The 13,713-nt window shown below is 32.4% G+C and overlaps 1 protein-coding gene across 1 annotated transcript in view; it reads left to right on the top strand.

Annotated features, from left to right (window-relative positions):
* The window catches only part of LRP1B (LDL receptor related protein 1B), a 1,897,582-nt gene that overhangs the window by 1,224,508 nt on the left and 659,361 nt on the right, over positions 1-13,713 (top strand). The window contains exons 22-23 of the mRNA XM_036857483.1: positions 1,685-1,885; positions 7,228-7,473. Of these exons, the coding sequence (XP_036713378.1) occupies positions 1,685-1,885; positions 7,228-7,473 (447 nt within the window). The remainder of the gene's footprint in view (positions 1-1,684; positions 1,886-7,227; positions 7,474-13,713) is intronic.

Below are 13,713 nucleotides of genomic sequence, written 5' to 3'. Positions count from 1 at the left end.
TTTAGGATAAATTCATGGGATTACAATAATATTGTTACATTTTATTGGGATGGTATTAATTAGGGGAAAAATAATACCTTTAAATTAATATATCTTCCTCTCTAAAACCAAACTATATCTTTATTCCAGGCTTCTTTTGAGTTTCTTTATAATCTTTTAAATTTTCATATAAATTTTATACAGTTTTTGTGTAGTTTAACTCAAAATACTTTGTTTTATGGTAGATTTTTTGGTTGACCTTTTCTTCTACTATATTATCTTTGTATATATGAAATCTATTGATTTTTGTATAATTTTTGAAACTAGCTACATATTTTTTAAATTCTTAGTTTCTTATAGTTCTTATTTAGTTTTTGTTGATTTATAATTATGTGATTATATTAACTGCATGTAATGATATTCTTTTCTAGTTTTATACCTCATTTCTTTCTATTGTCTAATTATATTACATAATATTTCCAGGCAATATAAAATAATAACATTATTAGCTTTATTTATGATGTTAAAGCAAAATTTTATAATGTTCCTCCATTTATATTCAAATTCATTAATGAAGTGTTCATTTTATGTGAATAAAATAATTCATTTTATTTTAAGAGTATTTTGATCAATAAATAATGTTGAATATTATCTAATTTATTTATATTAACTGTGGAACTGATCATTTGTGTTTTTCTCTTATTTGATATATAGTAGTATAGAGAATTATTAATATATTTCTATAAATAAAACATCTTTTCACAAATATTTTAAATATTTTAAAATTCAGTAGCCTTAAGTTTGAAGAAGACATTTAAATACATAATGACTCTTGGACATATACAATCTAACATTTTTCCATTTCCCTTTTATTTGCCCCACTCATTTTATGAGATGTTGGTGTAGTCAACGGATAACCAGTATTTATCTTTAGGAACATTTTTTATTCACATTACACATTAACATTGTATAATTCAGAAAAGATGATTAATTAGAAGAAAAATACAAATATTCTGGAAAGGAAGAATAATTTGCAATGAAAAAAAACAGTTTACATAGTCAATACCCATTGTTTTCTAGGAATTTCACATTGTTACTTTTGAAACATTCTGGCTAAACAATAATCACTTCATTTTTTTCTTTCAAAGTCAATAAAGAACATTTCTCTAAATTTTGTCTGTATATATCTTAGCTACTAAAATGTTTAGTAACATTTTACATTCTTCTATGAAAGGGCATGTACATAAGTCTGAATGTGAGGAGTTGAGTTGCTAAGGTTATAAATGTAAATAGAAGGACATCTTCACCTTCAAAAATAAAGCATTTGCTTAATTTTAGGGCTCCAAAATACAGTGATAGCACTTATCTAAATTTAGGGCTCTGAGAAGGACTTATACTACTTATAAATGTATCTTTAAAATTTGCTTTTAAAAGTAAACTTTCAATGAGTTACAGATTTTTTTTTTTTTAAATAGGGTAAGGCAATAACTTGAAACTAAAGAAAATATCAAGGCTTTAACACTAAGAACACTATTACAATGAGGACAAGAACTACTCAAATGCTGTCATGAAAATGTCAAACTATCAGCAAATAGATTTCTTGCTAATGGCAGTTTGTTCTGCCTCTGACTGAAGACAATGACTACTCATTATTCCAGTGGCTTAATTGCAAAAATTAAATGCATGTTGTTGCTATTTTCTTAAGGGAGATGCATCAACAAAGCCTGGGTATGCGATGGAGATATCGATTGCGAAGATCAATCAGACGAAGATGACTGTGACAGTTTCTTGTGTGGGCCACCCAAGTACCCTTGTGCTAATGACACTTCAGTCTGCCTGCAGCCAGAGAAACTCTGCAATGGGAGAAGGGATTGTCCTGATGGGTCTGATGAAGGCGACCTCTGTGGTATTGCACGTTTCACTTCATTGCTTCTTTCTGGAGACTAGAACCTTTTAGTCCACTGGCTGATAGTTATTATAGTAGCATTTGTTCCTTCCAGTCATTTCTTTAAATGTAACTTTTAGGGTTGAATCCTGTTTACATTTTACAGGCACTGTATATTTATTTAAAAAATTAAATATGATCAGAAATCTCTAAAAATGAAGTAGAAAAGGGTACCTGATCCAACTAACTTAACAATTGTACAGCTGCGTTCATCATTTAGATCTCTGAATAGTCAATGATGTTCCCACAATTGAATTGATTATATTCTGTCAGTGAGTTGCTCAGAACAGAAGACTCCTGTTATTATTAAACTATGGGATGAAATTTACTACCACCCAATGTATTTTGTCAGGACTTCGGATCATTACAACAGAAACCTTTTTTAAAAAGAGGAAAGGAAGAAACTGGATAATGAAATCAATAGAATATTACTTGATTTTATATAATTTTCTCAGAAGTTTTTAGTTTTCATACAGTAGCTTTCTTTAGTATGCTTTATCTAGTTAAAATGATGATTTCAATGTGATAGCTGTTGAGCTTTGAAATCACTTTTCACTAGCCACCTCCTTATGCCACCAGCACATATAAAGCAATTACATTTCCTTCTCTGTGGGGAGATCAGAGATTTGGCAAGGAGATTTTAGAAATATGTTTTCTAGATAATACTGAAGGTGACATCAATAGAGTAATGACGAAGATTTACAGCACGATAAGAACAATAATGAGATGACTTGAGGCTGTGAGAAAATGACTTTAGGAAATGATGAACCTGCCTGATTGGAAATAGGAAAGACAACTACATTTAAGCCTAAAGTTATCATATATTGATCTGAATTGAGCATTAATAGCATACTGAGTGATATAAAAAAGACTGTTATTCTTTTTTAAATTTATGTAATAAAACATCCTTTCTTCCAAATAGTCTGTGATTCTATAAAATAACCTTGAAACAGTAACTGCAACAGTCTTCATTCAGTGATGCTATCATTTAAACAAACAGAAACCCTAAAATTAAATCAAAAAAATTACAAATAAAGGATGACAGGCTTAGTTTATCTGTATTCACTTCTTTTTCTCCCAGCTTGTTCTCCCTGGTGGAGTAGTTCGGTGGATGGAAAGATCTGTCTTACATTACCATGTATGAGAATTGCTCATGAAGTTTGTAAGAGCAATTCTAAAAGAAGGAAACTATCAACAGTCTTAAAATTGAAAGTGTATAATTATAGAAAAAAATGAGATTTTGACAAGTTTGAATTCTATTCTTCAATTACTTCAATTAAGTCACCTAGGCAGGTGGCTTAATTTCTGGAATTGTCAGTTTCCTTATAACAAAAATGGAGATGATGATATCTATTAGGAAATCATGGTAATAATACCTAATGCACTACAGGTCTTGAAATAAATTAGTGCTTTTCCATCTTTTCTTCACCCTTTGGGTTAAATGAAGTAAATAAAAGGCAAAGAAGAGAAGATACAGTCATTAAGAAAAATGAAGAGAATCATAAGAAAATGCAGCCTTATTTTCCTATTCTCTGCTCCCTAAATTGGGAAAATAAAAGAGAAAAGGGGATTTCTTCTGAATTCATTTCTCTGTCTACTTCAAGATTGAAAATCAGTTCTTGCTTATCAAGCTACTGTACTCATTGTCTAAGAAGCCTTGCTCAAAGATTTTAAATGATTACAGGGAGTGGAAAAGGTCACAGTAAAGCTAGGTGTGGAAGTACCAGAGGAGATAAAAAGACATTTTTGTACTGATTGCAGCACTGTGGCATATTGAACTCACATACTCTGTCCTTTATGAGGTGAAGTTGAGGGAGAATTAGAACAATGAAAAACAAAAACAATCACTGGTCAGGGGATTGACTGAATTGCAGAAGGCTCTTCTTTTCTCCGAAAAGGTGCTTTTATGTGCACCTTTGTAGTGTCAGTTTGTAGATGGTCGGCAATATTGGTTCCTGTAGAGAAATGACACTTCGCTCTCTTGTTTTCAAATCCTTTTCCAACCAATACTAGGTTAGGCCCTGTCCAGCCAGGCGGGGCTGTTGGTTTGAGTGCTGCAGCAATGGGCATAATGAATCATTTACCCAGTGGATATGAAAGATATACCAAGTGAATTAACTTTAAATAATTGGCGTGAATTGGCTTGTAGCTAAAGAGTGGATTTTAGAGAAAGATACCCAAAGTTGAAAGGGTTTTTTAAGCCATTTGCTATAGATGGTGAAAATGTAGGATTTGCCCTCTTCATGTCAACTCCTTCCAAATAGTTGTATCTAAAATAGCTGTTTTTTATCCCCCTACTCTACCCTACCCCCATTGAAATAAAAACAGGGATTGATTCATATCCTGTTCCTCAATACATGTAAAATTTATGAAAATGACCTGTAATCTGTAGACTTAATATTTGGGAGGTGTCTTGAGATGTAAACGTCCATCGTTTGGGAAGTGAGGTTGTTTGTTTTCTCCAAATAAATCTGGTCTATAAAATTTTAAAAAAAGAGAGAGCTCAAGAAGATAAGTTGAATCCTAGTGGAGAGATTATTTTTTCAGGGGGAATTTTAAGTGATTTCAAGAGGAAAGAGATATGCACTTAAGAAACAAATAAGAAGAGATTTCAATCATTCAAGAAGGGAGTTAACTGTTGATTTTTGTTATAAGTGTATGTCAAAGATAAAACTGGATACTAGTTAAAGTGATATTTACTCAGTAGTAACTATTGCGATAGGGAAGAGTATCCAACATGAATTGAAATCAACTTCACCAAAACAAAAGATGAGAAACTTTTTAAAGGCTGGAATGTGCTATGGGAAAGGTACTAAGGGGTGTTAATGGGGCATTGGCCCATGTGACTAGGCCATCTGGGTTTGTTAACTGGTGCTCATCCCAGAAAAGAGACAAACTTCTCATATCTTTATGACTGGAGGCAGTGGTACAAGTCAGAGCAAGGTACCCACAGCGTTGGGAGTAAGGGTGAGAGAGTTATCTCCTTACCTGTTTGCATTTCAAAAATATGGCTTTCAGATCCTGGGGTTGGGAGGAACAGTTCTGGGTGGTAGATGATTGACATCTCAAAGGTACAGAGAAAGGATTTATATTGCAAGTTTTCTAAAGTAACTGCTCTGAGATGGGGTTCAGGGCCCTATCTGCCTATCATCAGGTTTTGGGGGAAACAATAGTAAATTTCTGCAGCATCATGGAGTCATGGAGCTTTCTCAGGCAGGCACTTTAAGGAGGGCTGAGGTCATTTTAGGGATGCTGCCATGAGCTGTTAAAAACTGGGCTAGTGTTTGTCCAAGTCTCTTATTGGCTTGGGAAGAGGGGGGTGGGGAGAGGATTAGACAATGAAATTGTTTGTGCTGAGAGTCTGCAGTTTTTATCAGCCAAGACTGAGGGTTCAGAGGTGCTTGACTAGAGTTTGGTCAATGAGAGAGTCTTTGTCAGGTAGCAAAAAATTTAAAAAGAAGCTGCAGGATTTAATGATAGGTTTAGGGTTAAGGGAAAATTGACAAGGGGCTAGCCTACAAATATTGCCATTAAATTTATATATTAAGTTGTAGAGTTTCAACGTGAATTTTGTTTATCCTAAAATCTAGGATTTAATTCCACAGGTAGTGTCAGAAAGAGACATTTGAACGCTGAGAGAACAGTCGTACTTGAAATAAGCTAAAGGCATTGTAACAATTTTTTTCACCCGCTGTGTATGATGACATTTCTTTACAGTAATTCTCTTGAAAAAGAATGTCAATGGAACAAAATGGGGCAAAGACTTTCAAACGACTGCTGTTTTGAAATGATTATGATTACAGGTGAACAAACATATTTGAAGGAACCAAGAAATGAATCTATTTTTTTTTCTTCTAAAATAATGTCAAACTTGAATTCTTAGAGAAAACAGTTAATGTAATCATTTTTCTTCTCTTATTACTGTAACTTCTTTTATGGTGACAAATGTGAAGAATAGTTGACCCATACAGAAGTTTAAAATGTGTAGAGAATATTTTTGAAAGCCTTACATTCCAGTCCAATTTTTTGAGCTGGATGAATTTCCATAGAGAACAGGAAATATTAGAGGTATATAAGTAATTATTATTGCAATTTGCCAATCATTGAACAACATTCCTTTTCAGTATGTCTCAAAACACACCTAACTGAACACTCTTTGAAAACTACTCAAACATATTTTTAAAGCAAAGAAAGACAACGCTTCCTTTGGCCTTATTACTATGTACCTAATAGTATATAATAATAGGTAATATCGTGGTTGCAAAAACAATTATTTGCCATTTTTGTCAAGAGTGCAAATATGACATCTTGAAATTTCCCAGTTGGACAAATACTAGCTCAATTTAGGGGCAGTTGTGTGCTTTTGGATGATTTTGTTAAATTTTGTTATTCAACAAATATTTTTAACTGCTTACTCTGTGCTAGGCACTATGCTAGCTGTGGGATATACATGGTAAACAGAACGAATATTTGGCATACCCTCATGGGTCCTACAATCTTGTGATGAAATAGAATGATAAATAAATATATCTAATGTGTAATTATAAACTATAAGTGCCCTGAAAGAAAAGTTCTCTTTCTTTATACAGCAGTCTACTTGCTGATTATTTCAGCCAAAATGCCAGGTCAAGTATTTTTGTGTATTATTTATTATGTTTCCATGGCCTCATTGAATTAATAATAATAAGCAATATATGAAGGACAATGTATAATTTACCTAATTTAAAAATGAATATCTAAGAAAATAAAAGTAAATAAATAAATATCTGTAGCCAGTAAAGGGCAAACTAATCCATTCTGGATTATTATTATAAATCACACTATAGATGTAGAAAAAGATATATAGATATAATACATACATGTGTATGTCTATGCCTGTTTATTTATAAACACTGAGATAAGTCAGATTTTCAGATCACCAGTGTATGTGAGTCCCTTTTGGAAGCCCTCAAAAACTGATTTTGCATAAGTGCTAAAAGGCTCAGCGTAATCTTTCCAGGAATAACGGAAACATTGAACTCACTTTACTTCTACGGAGTAAAACGAAGTGTACTCCAAAGATTTATAGAAATGAAAATCTTCCATTCCCAATTTCTGTCATATAGAACTCTATTTGGTCATTAGATGAATTCTTTCATCATTCCTACCCCAACTTCTGGGACAAAAATCTAAAGAGTGCTTTCTCCATTCATTTATAATATCCTTGCTCTAATTCCAGCCTTAGAGAATTGAGTTCAATGATTAGTATTTAATTGAGCAAAACAGTTGATGATGCCCTATAATCTGTTCCTCTCCTTTTATAGATGAATGTTCACTGAACAATGGAGGCTGTAGCAACCACTGTTCTGTTGTTCCTGGAAGAGGAATTGTCTGTTCTTGCCCTGAAGGACTTCAACTCAGCAGAGACAATAAAACATGTGAAATTGTAGATTATTGCAGCAATCATCTGAAGTGCAGTCAAGTGTGTGAGCAGCACAAGCACACAGTCAAGTGCTCATGTTATGAAGGGTGGAAGCTGGATGTGGATGGTGAAAGTTGCACAAGTGTCAGTAAGTAGATGTGTGTTTTGCTATATTTAAGAATAGCAAGTGATATGTGTGTGTGTATGCGTGTTGTGTATCTTGCTATATTTAAGAATAGATATTGAGAAAAAAAATGCAAAAACACCTCAGAAATTCAATCATGGGTACAACTAATTTTAGAAAAGGCATTTAAGTATAATGTGTCATATTAGACCTACTTCAAAATCTTTTGGACAGAAAATATTACAATAATCCTTTACCATTACAGTCCATCTGATTATCTTTTCCTTAGATAACTGCTTTTGTCATCTTGCTCCCTAGGTGCTTATTTTTGTATGCTCCAAAGCATTTACTTTTATTTCTCTTTGAATGCTTTTTAGAACCCTCCAAAGACTGGCCCTGTCCCACACTTCCAACTGTATTTCTACTACTCTTGAAAACAACTCCTTGCTCTGGCTGTGTTCATCTTCTGATTGCCCATTTAAGACATTCTGCTGATTCTCTAGATCATATTCCACAGTAGGAAAAGCAAACAAAGGCTATGGAATCTGAAATTTGAACTCTAATCCTATAAATAGCATTCATTATGTATGTGGCTGCAGGCAGGTTACCTAAAACTCCTTGAGCCTTAGTTTTCTCATCTTTCAAATATCAATTCCCATTACAACAACATGCTGTAAGAATAACATGAAGCACGTTTTGCTGTGCCCTATACCCATTAGGTGCTTAATGAATGGTGGCTTCCCATTGCCTTCTCCAGATTCTTAATTTGAGTCACAGGACACTTACAGGTCCATGGATAGAATTGAAGGGGTCCATGAAGTTTGGTAGGGAAAATTTTACACCTTTATTTTCTTTAATCTCTCACTGAAGGTTAACATTTCTTTCCATTGTGAATGTATACCACAGACCAGTTCTTAGCAGCAACTATGACTGTGTTTCCAATAGAAGTGATAGGCATATTCACATCATGTTAAAGTTGTTTCTAATATCGCAAAATATCACTTATGTTCAGGCTTTGAAAACCACTGCTACTTCAGTAATGGGAGTCATTAGACCCACTGCTCAATCTTGTTATTGAATGCATTAATTTTAAAAAGTACATATATTACTCCATGAAAAATTGTTTTTTTTGAATTTTGATAATTGTATTTGAATATATTTGATACTTTTTTCTATGTAAACTTTTTTTTTTTCTTACTTTTTTCTTACTGTTTTTGTAGTCTTTAAAAATTTCTGATTAGGAGTACCCAGGCTTCATCAGGCTCCTAAGAACCCATACATCATAAACTTTTTTCATTTTGTTTCTTCTGCTTATATTGTACTTTCCCTCTTTGTCTCTAAAAATCCTGGATATTTTTTAACACCTACTAGGTCAAATCTTTCTTCTTTAATAGAGTCTTCTTCCAAATATTCTTGCTCTCCACTTACTTCTCCTTTCTGTATCTAGAATTTGTCCAAGAAAATATGTGGTCACATTTTTTTTTTTTTTATAACAGTATCTCTTTTTTTTTTTTTTTTTTTTTAACTTTGGGTTTATTTATTTGTTTATTTATTTATGGCTGTGTTGGGTCTTCGTTTCTGTGCGAGGGCTTTCTCCAGTTGTGGCAAGTGGGGGCCACTCTTCATCGCGGTGCGCGGGCCTCTCACTATTGTGGCCTCTCTTGCTGTGGAGCACAGGCTCCAGGCGCGCAGGCTCAGTAATTGTGGCTCATGGGCCCAGTCTCTCCGCGGCACGTGGGATCCTCCCAGACCAGGGCTCGAACCCGTGTCCCCCGCATTGGCAGGCAGACTCTCAACCACTGCGCCACCAGGGAAGCCCTGTGGTCACATTTTTAATTTGCTTTTTTTATTTCTATCTTCTTCCTTTGCTCTTTACTTCTCCAATAAAGTGATAAGCATCTTGAAGTCAGAAATCAAGTTATAGATTTTTCTCTTGTGTTTTACATATATCCAATAAAATAATATGCAATTAAAAACATGATTTTTTTAGGGGATGTTAAATTATTTTCTTATTTTATTTCAAATGTTGTCTTGTAGTTGTTTTCTCCTAGCTGTTAAAATTTGAGTCCTAGAGGCATAAGTTTCCCAAACATTTATCTAACTATTTCTCATTCAAAATTCTTGCACAACATAATTGGCATGAGAAGCTGAAAAAAAAATAGCAGTTTGTTGTAATAAAAATAGCCATTTCATATACATGTTTGGAATAGGGAAATGATAGATCAAACTTTGACCTCAGATATATTTATAATCATGTTTTACATGAGAATTGGCTCTATGTCTGGTTTTCGGATACAGATGACAAAATGATTGACTTATTATAGTGGCTTTGTACTCTGTGAAATCAATCACAACTCAAGCTGAATATTAGAACAATTAGAATATTAGAACAATTCAACATTTGAACATAATTTACCAGGTGCAAAGATAATTTCTAATGAAATTGACCACTTCTACCCTCAGCTTAGAAAGAAACTCTAATAGTACCATATCATTTCTCACTGTTAAGGTTGCTGTATTTCACACCTGGCTTTGTTTATAATTTAACAGAGAAGCAAAAGTATATTTTACCTTTTAAAGTTAGTACAGAGCTTTTCTTACATGGAAACTTTAACCTGCTGGTTAATTTATCCCTTCCTCAGTATACAGTATATTAAATACCATTATCAGCATTTATATTGTTACAGATAATAGAGGTTTTGTTAGGTATTAAAACTTATTTTTGATTTAAACCAATTTTCATACATAAAAAAATGTATTCTGTGTTTTATTCATATCATTTCCTTTTGAAAAACCTACAGCAGATTCATAGTTCAATAAAAATGAATTGACTATTGATTATTGGACTTTAAAAGTAAAATTTCTTTTTTCTTGCTCTTCTTTTGTTCTTTTTTCCCATCATTCTTAAGCTGAGTGCTTCTTTTTAAAATGTGTTCTCTCTATTGAATGCAATATCTGTGCTTATTCTTCTTGACATTTTAAAAATAAAAAATAATAGTACTCTTTATGCCTCAAATTAGAAGCATGACTCGCCCATTTTTTTCCTCCTGAATTTTCCTCTGTAGTTGTCTCATATTCTCTTATTTCTTTCTAATCATCCCTTCCTAAATTCTTTACACTCTGCCATTGGCTGAATTGCTGAACTTACTCTATTTTCTCTAAGTTCACTTTTAACATCTTATTAGTTAACTATAATTATTTTCAAAATACTATTTTTATAATCTTTTTTATTTATTTAATAACAATAAATCTCACTTCTCTTGGGTACCTGGATACTTTATTTTATCAGTGCCTTACATGTTCCCTCTTTAATACGTAATTTATTAATCACCTTTCTCTGAAGTATTTTCTTTTTACTTATGAAAACCCAGACTATTGCTACTGACTGCATTTCTTTTCTATCTCTGGTTTCTTTGCTGTTTGGTAGGTAGCCTACTTACCAATTTGCAGCATATTTCTAGTAACATTGGAAAGAACATTGTAGCATCTCCCTTTTATTTTCTTTTAGCCTGAATTAGGTTAGATTTACCCACCAATATATTTCTTTGTTCTTAATCGCTCGTTTTTTAAAAGATTTTTTTATAACTGTATTTATTTTAAAACTTATATCTTTTTAAAGAAAGAGATTGTGATGTAAATACAAAACTGCATAAACATAATGATCACCTAGCAGTACACTGTGTCCATCACCCCAACTTTTTTTATTTTTTGGAGCCCCGTTTACTTTATATTTTTTTATTGAGTTATAGTTGATTTGGAGCTCCATTTACTCCATTTTTTATGTATTTAAACAATTTTTTTTTATTGCACCCAAACTTTAATTCTAAAAAAAAAAGCATCTGTGCCACAGCACAGTTCAGGCATGTTGTAATGATGATGGCAGTCTTCTTTTCAGCCTATTTTTTATCATCCTCTTGTTTCTACAGTTTGTGAGAAGTAAAATATCAAAAAGTTGAAGGAATATAATATTTTTATTGAAAAGGGAGAGGGTAATCCAGATCTGGAAGATGAGAATTGATGAAAAGAGCTCAGACATATAGTAAAGAATAAAGTGATGTTAAGCAGATGGGCTACCTTGGGGAATAATGGAAGATAAAGGTGAAGAGATCAGGGCAGTGAAGCTGTGGTGGTTTATAATCTGGCCATCCATTCCTTTATTTATCTTAATAAAGTGAGAGTTTTACATATCAGTCTTCATCCATGATTTTAAAGTAACTCTTCATTATTTATGAAAAGAACCTCATATCCTCAGCCCAACATTAAGGGCTTTCTTCATTTTTGTTCATTTAATCTCTCCAATCTGATGTTTCATTGTCTTCCACTGTGGGTTTCCACTCCACGCACATTATTTCTGGTTTCGTCATTAGTAATGATAATAAATGCATCATGGCCAAGAATGTAAAGTACTTTCACATATATGACTTCATTTTACCATCTCCTTCATGTACGCTGCTCATTGTCATCTATGACTTTTCAGTATGACAGTATCTTCTACATTCTCTCTGGAAATCTGAATCCTATACTCTATTCAAAACTCCCACCTCTATGAATCATTTCTGTTTTTTCTTTCTTTTTTTTTCTTTCTATTTTCATTTTTATTTATTTTTTATTGAAATGTAGTTGATTTACAATGTTGTGTTAGTTTCAGGTGCACAACCAAGTGATTCGGTTTTATATATGTATATATATGCCTTTCAGATTTGTTTCCCTTATAGGTTATTACAAAATATTGAGTATAGTTCACTGTGGTTATCTGTTTTATACATAGTAGGTCCTTGTTGGTTATCTATTTTCTATATGGTAGTGTGTATATGTTAATCCCAAACTGCATATAAATAATTTCTTAAAGTTAATTATAATATTACTGATAGCTACCATTTATCAAGCATCTAAAATGTCATAGGTAATTTATTTATAACTCACAAGAAGCCAATTAGATATTATTAATTCTCTGATTTTATATCTATGGAAACTGAGACACAGAAGGTTACTTCATTTGCCCAGAGCCTTGTGGTAAAGAGATGTTAGAGAAGAGCTTTTGCGCTTCATTCCTCCTGACTCCAAAGCAAGAGTTTTACAAGCCATTCCAAAGATCCAGGCCATCTCTATGTACTGTGTGCTCTCAGATTCCCACGATGCCTTTGAACAGTCTGTTTTATAAGCTTATTTCTGTCCCTTACACCTAAGATTTTTTCAGAGTGGAGGTTGAATCAAATTATTTTATAGTTCTTTTGAAATATATGAAAATTGTGAAATACATGAAATTTTGGTAACATTTCTCTAGAAAAAGTCTTATTTTTACCTATTTTGATATATTATTAAAGTATATATCTCACTCTATCTTTTTATTTTATATATTCTTAATTATTTCCTACTTTCATTCCTTCTGTTGTTCATTTGTACATATATTGTATATGTATATGTATATCTACCAGTATATGTATTGGTCCTGCCATAGGTTTATCTATACTTTATTAGTTTTTCAAACAAATGACTTTGGGTTTTTTTGATAATCTATTTTTCTCTATCTTATCGGTTGCCATAGTTATTTTTTCTAATTCTTTGCATTAATTCTTTTTATATTTTCTGAATTATTGAGTTTAAATAAGATATTAATTTTTAATGGATGAATTCTCAACTTTATTCAACTAGCACAAATACACAGAGAAGGAAAACATTAAATTGTCAGAATGTTACATTGTCTTTCCTTATATAGATGGAAAAGTTTTCAGAGCTGAGGATAGTTATACAGATTAATCTGAATGAGGTAAAAAAATATATGATTTTTAGTTAACAGTGAACTAAAAATAGTATATGTACAGTTTTTTACTCTTTATAAATTTCCACACTTATTACCATATTTCTTTTTTCTTATAACAGATAGATTGAGATATACACTTCAGTGGTTTATAGTATATTTAGAGAGCGATACAACCATTACTGCTATCTAATATTATTATATTTTAATCACCCTCTCAACAAACCCCATAGGCATTAAAAGTCACTCCCCATCAACCCCAGGCCTGACAACCACTAATTTATTTTCTGTCTCTATAGATTTGCCTATTCTGGACATTTTATAAAAATGGAATTGTAGAGTATGTGGTCTTTTCTGACTGACTTTTTTCACTTGTCATAATGTTTTCAATGTTCAACCATGTTTTAGCATACATCAGTACTTTATTTCCTTTTATTGTAGAATAAAAATCTCTTGTATTGATATACCACATTTTGTTTATCCATTTATCAGTTGATGGGCATTTG

This window comes from Balaenoptera musculus, chromosome 7, assembly GCF_009873245.2.
Source record: "Balaenoptera musculus isolate JJ_BM4_2016_0621 chromosome 7, mBalMus1.pri.v3, whole genome shotgun sequence".
Lineage (NCBI taxonomy): Eukaryota > Metazoa > Chordata > Mammalia > Artiodactyla > Balaenopteridae > Balaenoptera > Balaenoptera musculus.
Note: the sequence above shows the minus strand (reverse complement) of the source record. Positions and strands in the feature narration are given on the sequence as shown.